Genomic DNA, 14,724 nt, shown 5'->3' with positions numbered 1-14,724 from the left:
AAACATCTAAGACTTTTTCAAAGCTGCAGTTTCTTTGCAGTGCCTCTGCTGTGGTGTGCTGGAAAGCATGATGAGAACTGATGTTTTTGACGTCTGTGATTTTCCCTCTTTGCCTGTTGAAGATTTAATACTCTTTGCCTGCTTGTTCTCCGTCTGTCCAGTAGGAACATTTATGCCTTTCCTATAACAATGGGCTGAAGGCTACTCTGTTCAGAAAAATTTAGTATTCTGCCCATTTGGATTAAAAATAGAAGTAATTTCAGACAGGCGAGGGCAGGGGGTGTGTGTGTGTGCTATTTTTGTTGGCAGCATTATGAGAAGTGTGAGGTCCCATCTCATGTTAGAATTTTGTCTTGTTTGTCATATCTCCCCTGATAAGTCAAAGTGAGCTGAATGGTTTCTCTGAGTCACCAGAAAATAAAAGCTCATGGGATTAGCTGGGTTTCTTTCAATCAATGGAGCTTGAAGTGATGCACATTTCTAAGCATCACTGTTGTTCTTCTAAGTCCTCCTGAGCATGAGGAGCTGTAATTATGATAAACATGATGAATGTGTCAGACTACAGTGCCTGACAGTCCTCTGGAAATTCAGTTGTTTAGACCTGTGAAAGAGTCACCTGTCTTCTCTACTTTGCAAGTGGAGCAAAAAGTAAAGCAATAAGATAAAGCTGTTTTGGGCACAGAACATACACCCATTTCTCCATACACCCCAGCCTTGCCTCATCCTGACTGTAAATGAAGACAACCCATGGTGGCAGTGCTGCCTGGCTCCATAGACCTCAGCTATTCTAAAGCAGGATCAGTGAACAGATAGCGCCTGTAACCCAGATAATTTGGTTACAGTAGTTACCGCTTCTCCTTTCAGCGCGATACTGTTTCAAATATCTATTCCCTCCATATCTCCAAATGTCTCAATTTCATCTTCATCCTCATGCCGGTGAAAAACAGAGTCCTGATCTTGCCATATGAAATCAATACATGAAAGAGATACGTAGTTGCCACTGTTGGCCAGTGTCTTACAAGCATCTTGGATGAGCTCTCAGGGGTAATGCAAAGGTGGAAGTAAAAATGTGTCCAAGGAGGAAAGTATGTCTCCTGGGTAAAGGTGAGGGAGGGGAAAGAGATCATCACTGGAGAAAGGAATAAACAAAATAAACAAGATAATCTGCCCAGCAGATTATTGTAATTAATGACTGAGGGCACTTAATGGGATAAGGGCAGAAAGAAGTACAAGTATGTGGCATTGAAAGGGTTTTTTTCCAGGGAGTGTGGGTCAGTGAAGCACTCTGCAAAGAATACAGAAGACGCTGAGCAAGGGGACTGGCTGGTGGGAAGGAGCAGCATAAAGATACAGGAAACAAAGCTGAAAGTTATTTCATGAAAAATTGGGAGCAGAGGGATGGCTTGTGGAGGGAAACATTTTCAATTAAGAAAAATGCCCATTATCTTTCTCTGTATTTCTATTTATACAGCTGTAACATGTTCTAAGCCAGAACTGTATTTTCCTCTGTGTTTGGAAGGTCCCTTGCATGCTTTTGTATGTTAGAGAAAGCAGTAGGTACAATACAAGTAGGCTATTATTGCCTGCAGAATAACTGTCTATGTTTGAAGTAATCTGTTTGGGTTTTTTTTGTCTGTAAAGATTCTTCCACCAAAATCTAGGATTTTTGTATGGGTAAAAAGTCCTTGTGAGGTTTTTCTGAAGTTGACTAAATCTCCAGCAATGAAAGAATATTTTTTTTATTTTATTATTTGTTTATCCTTGCTTTAATTATGAGTTATTTCTCTTACAGTTGGTGTTTGCAAGCAGGAGATGCTCCAGAAGAAGAATGCTGTTTTGGTGGATGGGGTCATCCTAAATGGTCCAATAATGGACTCAAAAGCAGGAGAGAAGTTTGTGGAAGAGGCGTGTAAGATTATAATGGAAGAAGTTGTGCAGAAAGCGGATGATGTAACAGAAAAGGTAAAGCCATAGAGTGTTGTTGAGACTTTGTAGTGAACGTAATGAACAATAAATCAATTTTTTATAAGCTCTATTTTATTGCACTCTAAGTAGCCTCAAAATTGTTTCTACTCTGTGCTTGGCTCCAAAATAAAATACAGCCTTACAAATTTATAAAGAATGTATTATAAAACCTTCCAATAACATAATTACTATACATATCTACCAGTAAATGATGGTTTTTTGGTTTTTTTTTAATCTCTGAATACAAAGGTCATTTTCTTTGAGATCACAAATGACTGTAGTGTTTTTCATGTTTGGAGTGGGGTTGAGTTATTTGTTTTCTCCTCAGAGGCACAGGCGTTGGAGAAGGAGGAAAGTGGGTGTGGTACCACCGTGAAAGGACAACATTATGAGATTGCTGTGGGTTCTGCAGAACCTGCTTAAGAGGCTGTATGGGAAGAGGTCCTGCAAATAAACTGTGCTTGCCTTTGGGCATGCACAGCTTGCTCCCACCCCTTGGCAGAGCAGCATCTGAAATGCTGTGATTACAAATCCTTAGCTAACAACAGAATTTGAGCTGCGGCTTCTTTCTTTTCTGCCTTTCAGCATTTCCCACTCTAATGTTCATGCTTGAGTGTTGCCTGAGACATGATAAAACCAATATCCGTGAGGTCAGCTTACTGGATCTATTTTCTGGTGGCACACTGCCCTGCCACGGGAAGTTTTGTGAAAGCAGAGCTGAATGGGGTGATTACTTTGTACTCTATAACCTCTTGCTCCTGGCTGAACTGTTCACTGATGGTGTCTGCCCTGCTCCCCATCACTAGGTCTGTGAGTGGCAAGCCCCCGAGAAGCTTAAGCAGATTCTTGACCTGGAGATGAGGGACACTGGAGAATGTCATCAGAAGATCCTGAAGCTCTGCCATGATGTTATAAAATACAGCGTCAAAACCAGTAGGAATGGGGTTTAAGCACTGTTGCTCAGCATGCTAACTTAGATGGGATAATCTTTACAAACCTCTGTCACCTTTCAGGGAACTGGGAATGTGAATGTTTGTTTCCCTTCTGCCTATACAAGTGTGCAAACAGTTGCTTAACTGAATTCTGGTCACCATAGGCTTGACTAATACATGTCATAATGGCAAACTAATCAAAAGTCATTAACGTAATGTCCTTTGCATTAATAGTAGATTCTGTCACTTTGATGTCTTGGGAAAGTCACCTAGACAAGTGATATAACAGTCTAGCAAAACAGGCAGGAGAAGGACCTTTTGGTGTGATTTCCTGCTGTCTGAGTGATGAGATTTGGAGTCGCCATCATTGCCCTCATATGTTCTTAGTGATGATGACCCTCCATTTATTATTGTTCTATTTGAGCAATCATCTTGCAGGTTGTTAATTTGCTGATAGGCAGTAATTCCTGTTCCAGACACCATGAGAGGAGAGCCTGCAGTGTTTCAGAGACAGTACACCACAGCTCTGCAGGATTAGTTCTCTATAGCTAACCTTTCTGCAGCATGTGCAGGGTAATTCAATCTTGGTGAAAAGGGATGAACAACATCTGTTCAGGAAATGGCACTGTGAATCAGTGGCTCAGGATTTTAGATGTTATAGGGCTTAGGCTGTATTTTGTTAAGTAAGAAAGACATTTGATATAGTTTGTTGTGCATTTCTGGGCTGCATTCCCTGCTACAATCACTGTTGCTGCAGAATAAAACTGTAAAATAATTTTGAGAGGGAACTTATGATTTGAAAACCACATCAGAGTAGTGATACTGATCTGCAGGGGTAGCGTACTAATAATATGCAGATATAATTACTGAGTTAGTGGAAGACATTTTGTTTATATTGCTTTTGCAAATTGCCTTTAGATTATAATATGTCGCCTTAGAAAGGACGTGGTATATAAAAATATGCTCTGCAAATAGTCTTTGAGTATAGACATTTATTGAAGCCCTAGTTATAATATAAATGGAGCCATACTGTTTACCTGGTTTTCCATGGGAAAATGCTGTGTGCTATGGATTAAAATTTAGGTGGTGACTCCACTGTTGAATGGAGTTGTTTTTATAGTCAGCAGTAGCATAGAATTTTGTCAAAATTAGTAATATCTCAGTGTTTAAAGGAGGGTAAATAAATTCTCTTAACTTCTCATTCATTTTAAGTGTGCAGCAAAATTTTCCAAGCTGTTAGACTTCCTCTCTCTCTCTCTCTGTGTTGAAACTCTGGTGGGAGAAAAGGCACAGCTGCTTGGGATCCTGTATTCTATGGCTTAGCAAAATTTGGCTGAGCATCGACTGTGGCCTCTCAAAACCACTGTTTAAAGGCACTATGTATACTCAATTGTCAATCCCTTTTATTTTTGCTTTATAAAACTTGTGAACAACTCACAATTATTCTGTGCACCACTTGTGTTTCTCAAGACATGTTTTGAAGCTTCAAAGCACTTATTAAATTTACTTTCAAAGGAATGTCTAACTTTAGGAAAGGACAGCAAATCCAGAGAATACTGAGAGAATGGAGTCAATTGTGGTTTGCAACAATCAGCATTCAGCTGAGAGGGAGTGTGATGTATTCCCTTTTCTGGTATATCCTGTCATTTGCTTTTCATCTGTTTTTTCAGATCATCCAAGATTTTTCAATCAGCTGTATGCTGGAATAGATTATTACTCGTTAGTGGCTCGTTTCATTACAGAAGCACTGAACCCCAGTGTGTAAGTGTGGTTCTTTGTCCTCTTGATTTTGAATTAGTATGCTTTTTGGAATAACAGCTTTTTTGCTTCCTTGTTTCTGATTCCTGTTTTCGGTGTTACAGAAGAGGCGGGAATTGTGCAAGACTTTGGGAGAGGGAAACCCTCTGATTTTGATTGGCTGAAGTTGGGGTTTATGAGGAGAGAGGTTTTTTTTTTTTTTGCAATGCTAATAAACTTAGACTTTTATCTTACTTAGTACATAAAAATAAATGAATCAGACTTAACTTAGTTGTTCATTCCTTTGAGGCATTCTGCACACAGTTGAGTGCAAATGGTTACCTGTCTACTGTTTACTTGCAAATGTAAAGCTGAAATTTAAGCTTCTGACCTACATTAATAGAAAACTCTGGTGTATTACTTTGAGAGTGGAAGTGTCAGTGAGATGCTGCCAGAACCTAAGCAATTGCTCTATTGTATCAGATCCATAATGTTTTTAGTTTGGATTCCTGCTGCTGGTGGTGATCAGCAGCTGATAGATTAGAGAAAGGTGCAAGAAGCCTTTATCTAGTTTTAGCAATGCTCTGTGCCACGAGTTATCTAGTTTTAATACCAGTTACCATGCTGTTATTTCTCTTTAGATACACATATGAAGTATCCCCTGTGTTTCTGTTGGTGGAGGAAGCAGTCATCAAGAAAATGATTGAATTCATAGGCTGGGAAGACGGCGATGGTATATTTAATCCAGGTAGGAACATTCAAGCGGAATCATTATAAATGGTCTAATACCATTAATTCTATAAACATTGGAGTCATACAAATTGCGTATTTGAAAATGCATGCAAAAGTGTAGTGATAGCCAAAACTATTTTATTTTTATTTCTAGGCTTATCTTATGTGTTTCTAGTAATAATTCAGCAATTTTGACCGGTGAATGAATGAAAACACTTCTACATTAAATATAATTATATGGAATTATTTGAAATTAATTGTTTGTAGCTGATGCCCTTCCTGACCTTATTAACAATACCAACAGCCTCATTGGAATGAGTAAACTGAGCTGACAGACAGGGAGATGATTTATGTGCTAGATGCCAATCCATGGTGCCTGAGAGCATAGATCTTTGTATCCTGCTTATGAACTGTAGGAGCAAGAATTTACATGTTCTTAACTCCTCTGAATTTTTATAATTTTATTAAACGTTATAATAAGGCAGGCCAAACACATATTTCTAAAGCTGCTTGATAAACCATGTTTTTCAAATGTTCTGTAAGGCAATGTTTCAGTGCATGACACTGAAATAATGAAGCATAACGGGGATATTTCAAAGATTATTCAGGTAACAACTAATTGGGATAGTTGTTAAGCTTTTATATCTATTTTGGGGGTGAGAAGAGAAATTAAATGAATACATGAGTTTAAGTTCCCCCTACCGAACTGAAACAAAGTCAATAATTCCAGCCTACATATGAGTAGTAGAAAAATAAACAAGATAAAAATCCCTATTTTTTAATATATTACTGGTATGGATTTTTTTTCACATCAAATTTGATGTGTATTTTTGATAGAAGCCTTACTTTTACAGAAGAATTTATGGCTTAATACTTAGTTATCTACGGAGAGAAGATAAATTAATTGCCCTTGTTTTGGCTCTAGTTTTATGTAACGGTTTTTGTTACTGCTTTGGCTTTGTTCTTCTAGGTGAATAAATCCTGTCCCGAGTGAATAAAACTTGTCCAGATCTTACCTTGCAGATCTTTCAGTTCCCACTCACTGTGGTTTTGTTTTTTTTTTTTTTTTTTTCCAAAGACCTTTTTTCTCCCTTGGCCCTCTGAGACCTGGTTGCCCAAGAGATCTCCAAGGCTCTGAGCTTGGTGCAGGCAGCTGAGCTTGTTCTGCTGCAGTGTAGAGGGGAAGGTGCTGTGGCAGGGTTTTCTCTGTTGGGAAGGACTGCTTGGGCACAGCTCTTATTCCTCAGAGAGGAAAATATCCCCAAAGAGCACCCAAACAGGCTCTGCTTCCATGCCTGCTGCAGAGCCCAAGGTTCATTTTATGGATGTAGCCTTCAGGGGAGGAAATAAACTGTGATGGATGCATCACTAGGATGCCTGTGGGATTTATTTTTCCCTTAACAGGTCAAGCTCTCAGATGCAGGAAAGGTACTCATACTATGGCTAATCCAATATTTGTATGTCTCTTTTTGCAGGTGGCTCTATTTCTAATATGTATGCCATGAACTTAGCAAGGTACAGATTTTGCCCTGAGATAAAGGAGAAAGGGCTCTCAGGTCTGCCAAGACTAGTTCTGTTCGCTTCGGAAGAGGTAAAATGAAAACAAAGAAAAGCTTTTTGAACTTTATTTTTTTCAGTAGCTGCAAAATGATATTTGCATATCTGATGGAGCACTGGTAGAATAGTTCTGACATCAGTATATGATGTGGAATATCGGAGCAAAGTGGAGAAGTCTGATGGTAAATTTCCCTGCAGAAGCTTTCTTGCTTTCAGAAAACAAACACAGATGTTGCTGTTTTGAAAACTGCTGATACAAGAACAGGTTGTACATGGGGTAAACCTGAAGCAGAATGCATGTGCTGTATTGTGGAGGTCTGCAGCATTTGATTTCCCACAGCATAAAGTCTAGCAGGAACTGTAGGTGGGTTTTGGATGTCAAAGGTTTTTTTCTGCATGTTTAATTTGTACTAAACTCAGTACTTGTGGGCCTGTGAGATGGCTCTCTGCAGCTCCCATTTTGCCCTATATCTGAATATACAGATTGGTTGTGGTACAGAGTCAAACCCACCATATGCCTCTGAGAAAAAAAAATTCTGGACTTTTAGACATTTTTTCTTTAAATAATTAAAAATACCTGGCCAGTTTTTAAAGTTTTTGAATAATATCAATCCGAAATGCCAGTGGGAAATTGAGTTACATCCATACATTTATTCGGAAGGTAGATTTTGGCGGCTTTTTTCTCTTCCCTGTCCCTTCAGTTTTGAGAGCTTATTATTTGATTAGCGTAGAGTTGTTATTAATTCTGACTCTACTATATAAAATCCCCAGTGGAAGCCTGCACAGAACCTTGTTGTATTAGAAAATATGGACTTACTAGGATAATTTTAGCTCAGACGTTTATGCTCCAAACAGTTTGCAGTGAGAGGCTTATTTTGAAGAAGCCTGAGGGATGAAGGCATTGTATGAGTTTTCCAAGATAACATGCCTTTTGGAACTGAGCCCACATGTTCTAAGTAAAGGTGGCTTGTTTGTTTTTTCCCCCCCAAAAATATTTTTTCTTGTTTGCTTTCTTTTCTTTTTCTGAAAAGTGTGTGTATGAAAATACATGCCAGTTCATACTTAATCCCTCATGGTACATCTTCAAAATAGTTAAGAAGGAAAAAATGAGTTTGAAGCAAGTTCCATAAATGCTTTTGAAGTAAAGCCCATGAAACTTTCATCATGAAGTAATGTTTTATTTCATTGCAATGGTTTAACTACAACATATTTTCTTACTCTGAAATAAGCAAACATTTAAATTCATGTCAAAAGAAATTTTAATTGTCTGCCAGAATAAATTTATTTTTATGTCTTTGCTTCACCAGGAAAACATAAACTTGACCAGGAAAAATAAATTGGTAAATTATTTGTAAGGCCATGCTTTTGATCTCTAATACTTTGTTTGCTTCAAACAACTACTATTGAGTCTTTAGCACTCAATAATCATTTACTGTAAAACTGATGCTTTTAATAGCTAGGGTGACTATTTTCCAAGATCACTAGTGTTTATTCAGTGTTATGAGGGAGGAAATGGGCATATTCATTTAAAATTATTTTAGATCCACCTGTACTGAGTCCAAGCTAGATGACTTTTTGGAAACTTTTGTTCAGATATGCCATGCTGAGAATATATGTAATCAGTAGCCCACACTTGAGACAAGTATGGAAGCACTGGTGTCATACAATGCTAGTTCTTTTATTATTGTTTTTATTTTGAGTCTTATTTAACATTTTGCACCTTTTAATCACAGAACCTAGGAATCATTTAGGTTGGGCAAGACCTCTAAGATCATCAGGTTCAACCTTTGACTGACCACCACCTTGTCAACAAGAACATGGCATTAAATGCCATGTCTGGTTGTTTCTTGAACACCTCCAGGGATGGTGACTCCAGCACCTCCCTGGGCAAACTTCCAATGCTTAACCTTTCCCGTGATTAAATTCTTATTGTCCACTTGAACCTCCCCTGGCACAGCTTGGGGCTGTGTCCTCTCATCCTGTCAGTGGTTGCTTTGGAGAAGAGCCTGACTCCTCCCAGGCTACACTCTCCTTTCAGGCAGTTGTAGTGAGCAGTAAGGTTGGTCACCTCTGTTCAGCCTTTTCCCAGGCTAAACACCCCCAGCTCCATCACCCACTCCTCACAGCGCTCACTGTCTAGATCCTTCACCAGCTCTGTTGCCCTTCCTTGACATACTCCAGCCCCTCAATGTCTTTCTTGTAGTGAAGGGCCCAAAACTGAACACAGGATTTGAGGTGTGGCCTCACCAGTGCTGAGCACTGGTGACAATCACTGCCCTGGTCCTGCTGGCCACACTACTGCTGATACAGGCCAGGATGCCATTGGCCTTCTTGGCCACTTTAGCACACGCTGGCTTGTGTTCATCTGGATGTCAACCAGCACCCCTAGGTCCTTGTCCACTGGGCCCCTTTCCAGCAATTCTTCCCCATGCCTGTAGTGCTGCCTGGGGTTGTTGTGACCCAAGTGCAGGACTGGGCACTTTGACTTGTTGAGTGTCACACCCTTGGCCTTGCCTGTTAATCCAGCTTGTTTAGATTCCTCTGCAAATCCTTCCTATCCTTCAACAGATCAATTTCCCACTCAGCTTGGTGTCATCTGTGAGCTTCCTGAGGGCACACTCAATCCCCTCATCAAAACATCCTCCGTTTTTGTTGGAATTTTTTGTTTGTTTTGTTTTAACTGAAGAGGTTCCTGGAGAAGCAAATTGTCAACCCTCCCAACAAAACAAACTTGGAAAAGTAAAACAAAACTTGGAGAAATTAACAACCTGAGTTTATCTTCATCAAGAATCAGACCTGAGCATTGTCATGGAGAAGCCATGAGGTTATAATGAACAGTATTGATAAGGAGTCAAAAGACATGACTGTTCATTCAAGGCCCTTGTGCCATTTTAGGCCTTGGCTGAAATAAAATGATTTTTGCCTTGATTTGCTAAGTCTCTAAGTTTCAGTTTGGCACTTGTCAAGTTGAAAGAGTTGCCCTGCTGCAAAGCAGGGGAATGCACAGACTTTCAATGACTTATGTGATCTGGGGCTATGTATTTTTGGTATGTTCTTGGATAATATAAAGATGTATATTTAATGCACGGCCCACCCAAGGTCCTCACATATTCTGCTTGGCCTTCAGGAATAAAAAGGCTCCTTGTTCCTGTAAGCAAATGCTTAGATATTCAAAGCTGTAGTGATATGCAGTGAACACTGTTTATGCTGCTACTCTGTAATACTTTTTGCTGGACCATAGCAGTGTGATTCCCCTTGAGACAGGAGCAGCAGAAGAGTAATTGTTATATCCCACTTTCTGGAGGCATGATTTGTGGTTCTGTAGGAGATAAATGCTGTTCTAGTTATAGGTATCAGCCCACCTTTTTATTCCCTTTTGCTATCTGAGTCCCATCTAAACTTTATTCTGGCACAAGTATGTGCTACATTGATCTGAAAGGTAGAAATCTGATAAATTTGAGGCAAGTAAGGGTAGAAGAGGATGTGTAAACAGTTGAAACGTACATGCTGATGTGAGCAGTTTTTTAGATTAAATGAAACTAAATTCCTCCCCAGTGCAACTTGATCATGAAAGTAACAAAGCGAGAGAACACAACATTAACTTATCATGTTGTCCCCTGTTGAAATTACAACAGACAAAAATGGGTAATAAAACAATCTCATAATCAGATAATTGCTTTATGCAATCATGTTTCTAGGAAACTTTTTAAAATCAAAAAAATACAAATTTGTCTTCTGTTCTAATGAGCACAGGTAGAAAGTACCTTGTCTTTACAAACATCATTAGGAGATGAAAACTATGCCTAGATATAGGTAAAATAGTATAGCAGCACATCTTAAATGCACCAATGTTCCAATTTGATCTTGTGCTCTAAGATGGTAATTTCTTACTACAAAATGGCTACAGCTTCAATAATTTGTCCAAACAAATTAAGCTGTGAAAGACATGCCAAGAGTAACCTGAACTCACAGTATTTAAAATAATACTTTTAATCTGGATATTTCTTTCTCCTTTTTTTGGAAAGGGAACTATGAAAAGTGAATTAATTGGTGCTCTTGTGACTGTAGCTGCTAAATGCTCTTTGGTATATTTTTTCTTAAAATGATGCAATGCAGTTTAGCATAATGGCTTCTAGTAATGAAGATAGGGGAAGAAATTCTTACATGTTTTCAATCAACATAACTGAAAGACCTCTTTTTTCACCAAAGAAAGCATATCCTAAGTCTATGTAGTATTATGGGTCTTGTTCTTTTTCTGTCCTAGTGAAAGACAGAATTTTCCAAGAAGTACAGAGGTTCTTCTGGAGGAAAAATAATTTCTCTTGCAGCCTGTTTGTTTTTGTATTCCCTCTGTTCTTCCTTCTCTTTTTCTCAGCTTTTTGGTATAATCTCTCAGGCACTCAGGCCTCTTTTATCTTTCTTCCAGTATCTCATACCATTGTTTATAATAAAATATATATTTTACTGATTGTCTGCCTACTAGTATTCTGAATTTGCAGGTCTTATTCAGTTTGGAAGGATCTGATTATTCTTGGTGATTCATACCTTACATTTGAAAGAAATGGCTAGAAATCAGTGATTTCTGGCAACTTGTATTTGAAGTGATTCACTCGTCAGTCAAAAACATCTCCAAACTTCTGCTGAACAACACAAAGCCACTTACAATCATTATTACCTTTATTGATGTAATGTAAGACTAATTATCCACCTATGTATGTTATTATTCTTGCAACAGTCTAAATGACTGAGCCCTAAAGGCCTTGTGGATGTGTCATGTTACAAATTAAGCTTTCTTAAAACTACTCAGTAGCATCATGTCATTCTATGCCTTTGTTTAAAAAGTGGGTGATGGTGGGGGAAACCTCTTTGTCATAAAGAAAAAGAGCCCTCTGAGATCATCCATCTCATCAAAATAAGCGTGACAGGCTTTAATACCCTTAATATATTCATGCCCACACATTAAAATGTTGTACATTTTTCTTAATTATGTTCTGCAGTAACTGCATTTGTGTGAACTCTCAGGAAGAAAATGGAATTAATTAACCAGCTGGCTTCACCTCCTGTATGAAAAGCAGCAATTCCAGACATCTTTGTGTTTGCTGGAGTATGCTTCATTTTAACCCTTCAGTAATAATGTGTAAAAGAGACAATCTTATTTTTGTGAGGAGGGCAGTGATAATCCAAGGGTTGGATGGTCTTGGTTCTGAAAAGAACTCTCTAGTCCTATGGGATGTGGTGTACTCTCAAAGGTGACTCCACTGCTATAAGTGGGTAGTTTTGATGTCTAAATATCTTTGGGTTAAGAAGTTTACTGTATCTTGAATTCCCAGGCTAATCTTGAAGACAAATTAAGCAGAGATCAGTGTGCTCTTGTTCTGGAATAAGCCAAAGTGTTCTTGTGCTGGAATAAGAGTATCCATAGCAGAGCAGGTCCTTATAAAGGTGAACGCTGGAAATGTGATTAGATAAACCATTAATGTTTGTTGAAAATAAAAAAGTTTGTAATAAGTGTATAGTGGTCTGTGGGCTTGAATAGCATTCTCACCTTAGTCATTTTACCACATTCTGATTAAATAAACACCCATTTCTAAAATCCTCCTTTGCACTCCACAGGCTTCATAGACTGATGCCCTTTATTCAGTGCAAAGTGAGAAGCGGGCTGCATGTGTCTGTGTACTCATTCAGTTATGTCTCTGTGATGAGACCTAGCTAAAATTCTTTGCTAAAATAGTAACTTAATTTTCTGAAAAATGCAGGCTGGTCCACACTGGGACCTTTTGCAAAATCCACAGTAAGTTATGAAGATGTGCTGGGTCCTGTCTAAGATCTGCTTGCTTTCACAGTCATGTGAACTACACACCACCATGATTTCCAGATCTTTTTGCAGAGATAGGATGTTGAAAGCCTTGCAAATCCCCATTTTACCTCATCAGAAGCTTTGGTAGGTCTTTGGAATTGAGCTCTTTGATCCTGTGGACATGGGTTGCTGAATTAGACCATGGGTCAGTTTAGCAGAGTATCTTGTCTCTGGCAGTGGCCATCAGTTGGGGATTAGAGAAAGCATACAGAATTGTTACAAACATAAAGTACTAGAAGCTTCAAAAATATACATCCTAGCTAAGGGTCCAGTTTCCAAGGAGTGGTGCTCTTGGACTTTAGGACCTAATTAATTGTTTCCAGGCTGTTGAGTTAAACAGCCTTTAGACACTTTTCTCATGCATTTCCTAACTCTTACACTCATGGATATTTTCAACTTAGTTCTATTAAAACATTTTGAAACAATTAATAATTCTTCTCTGATGACACTTCAAAGTTTCTACTTTTCATTCTAATGCAGAATGAGCTCTAAGAAAAATTGTATGAACTAGAGCTTCCAATTTTTTTCTTAACCCTACATTTTAAACATGGTGCACAACTTTTTTTGTTTTATTTTCTCCAGTTTTCTGTGTGTGTTAAGTACAAGATGGGCTTTGTGATATGTACCTTATCAGTTTGCTTTTTGTGTTAGAATATGCTGTTGTCATGCCTGTTAGGTGCTTTTGTACTTGCCACTGTTCCCTATGTTAAGGAATTTGTTTCTCTTGTTTAATTGCGTGTGTACTTTTTTTTTGTGCCCCTCTCATTTACAGTGCCATTACTCCATGAAAAAGGCAGCCTCCTTCCTGGGAATTGGTACAGAGAATGTGTACTTCATCAAAACAGATGAAAGGTAAGAAAGCAAAAGCCAGGACTGATCTCTGAGCCTTTGTAAAATGCAGTAGTGCTGTACATAACTAACCTGTTTGAATGTAACTGAAAAAGTTTTAAATCTGTGTCCCTTAGAGGTAAGATGATACCTGAGGAACTGGAGAAACAAGTCCAGCGGGCCAGGAAAGAGGTGAGAGGGGGAGAGAGAGTGTGAAGGAGAGAGGAGTGTGTGCAGACTGTGTTCTTGTGTCTGGGTGAAAGGAAGGAAAACTAAGAGTGACCAAAATCTTAAAAGTAGGGTAGTTAATGTAACAATGTATTTCTTACAGGTGCAATCTGTTTGCCCCAAACTTGTGGAACAAGCCAAGGCTTATGGGTTCTACACTCTTAGAAGGGAGGAAAATTCCACAGGGTGTTTACTGCTAATGAAAGTCCCGAGTACAATGCTGCTCTGAAGTATTTAGCACATTTCTTATAGGATTTCTTTTGCCCTTGATCGTTTTCTAAATGGATGCAGTATGTTTTCCTAAAACGGTTTTTCAGTTAATTACAGCAGCTATTGCTCTATTGCCTCTGCAGTGAGCAACAACTGTAACACGTGGCTTAGTCTCTAAAACTATCTTACAAGCTTCAAGTGCTAAATTCTGTCCTTTCTATTATTCTAGCGAGAGTACAGAGAACTGCCTCTTTTCCCCTAGGGACTTTGCCAAGTAGGAAGGCAAAGGCAAGAATTTGGAAAGGCACTGATGTGTATTTGGACAACATTAACACACATTCCCACAATCTGTAAGACAATCCTTACCTATAGTCAACATAATTTATTTTAGAGAGCTTGAAGGACTGACTGTGACTTCCAAGAGAATCTTCTTTTGTCTTGGTTAGCTCACACTATTTCCCACTTCTAGCATGTGCATCAGAGCAGTAGAATTCAAAGCTCAGCCCTTAGTCCATGATGAGTGAATACAAAGCAGCTAGTGCAATGTTTATGGCATGGATGATACTTTCCATGGAATTCTGTCTTGGGAAATCTGCCTTTGTGCCTGCCAAGGCAGCCCTGTCCTGTCCTGCACTGGCATGGCCACAATAGCTTACAGTAAGTTCTGATTTGGATATG

The 14,724-nt window shown here is 38.8% G+C and overlaps 1 protein-coding gene across 2 annotated transcripts in view; it reads left to right on the top strand.

Annotated features, from left to right (window-relative positions):
* The window catches only part of GADL1 (glutamate decarboxylase like 1), a 112,704-nt gene that overhangs the window by 40,071 nt on the left and 57,909 nt on the right, over positions 1 to 14,724 (top strand). For both annotated transcript variants that reach the window (XM_054516501.1, XM_036407052.2), the window contains exons 2-8: positions 1,793 to 1,962; positions 2,772 to 2,898; positions 4,568 to 4,658; positions 5,276 to 5,382; positions 6,842 to 6,957; positions 13,553 to 13,632; positions 13,746 to 13,800. In XM_054516501.1, the coding sequence (XP_054372476.1) occupies positions 1,813 to 1,962; positions 2,772 to 2,898; positions 4,568 to 4,658; positions 5,276 to 5,382; positions 6,842 to 6,957; positions 13,553 to 13,632; positions 13,746 to 13,800 (726 nt within the window). In that variant the 5' untranslated portion in view covers positions 1,793 to 1,812. The remainder of the gene's footprint in view (positions 1 to 1,792; positions 1,963 to 2,771; positions 2,899 to 4,567; positions 4,659 to 5,275; positions 5,383 to 6,841; positions 6,958 to 13,552; positions 13,633 to 13,745; positions 13,801 to 14,724) is intronic.

Source organism: Molothrus ater, chromosome 1, assembly GCF_012460135.2.
Source record: "Molothrus ater isolate BHLD 08-10-18 breed brown headed cowbird chromosome 1, BPBGC_Mater_1.1, whole genome shotgun sequence".
NCBI lineage: Eukaryota > Metazoa > Chordata > Aves > Passeriformes > Icteridae > Molothrus > Molothrus ater.
Note: the sequence above shows the minus strand (reverse complement) of the source record. Positions and strands in the feature narration are given on the sequence as shown.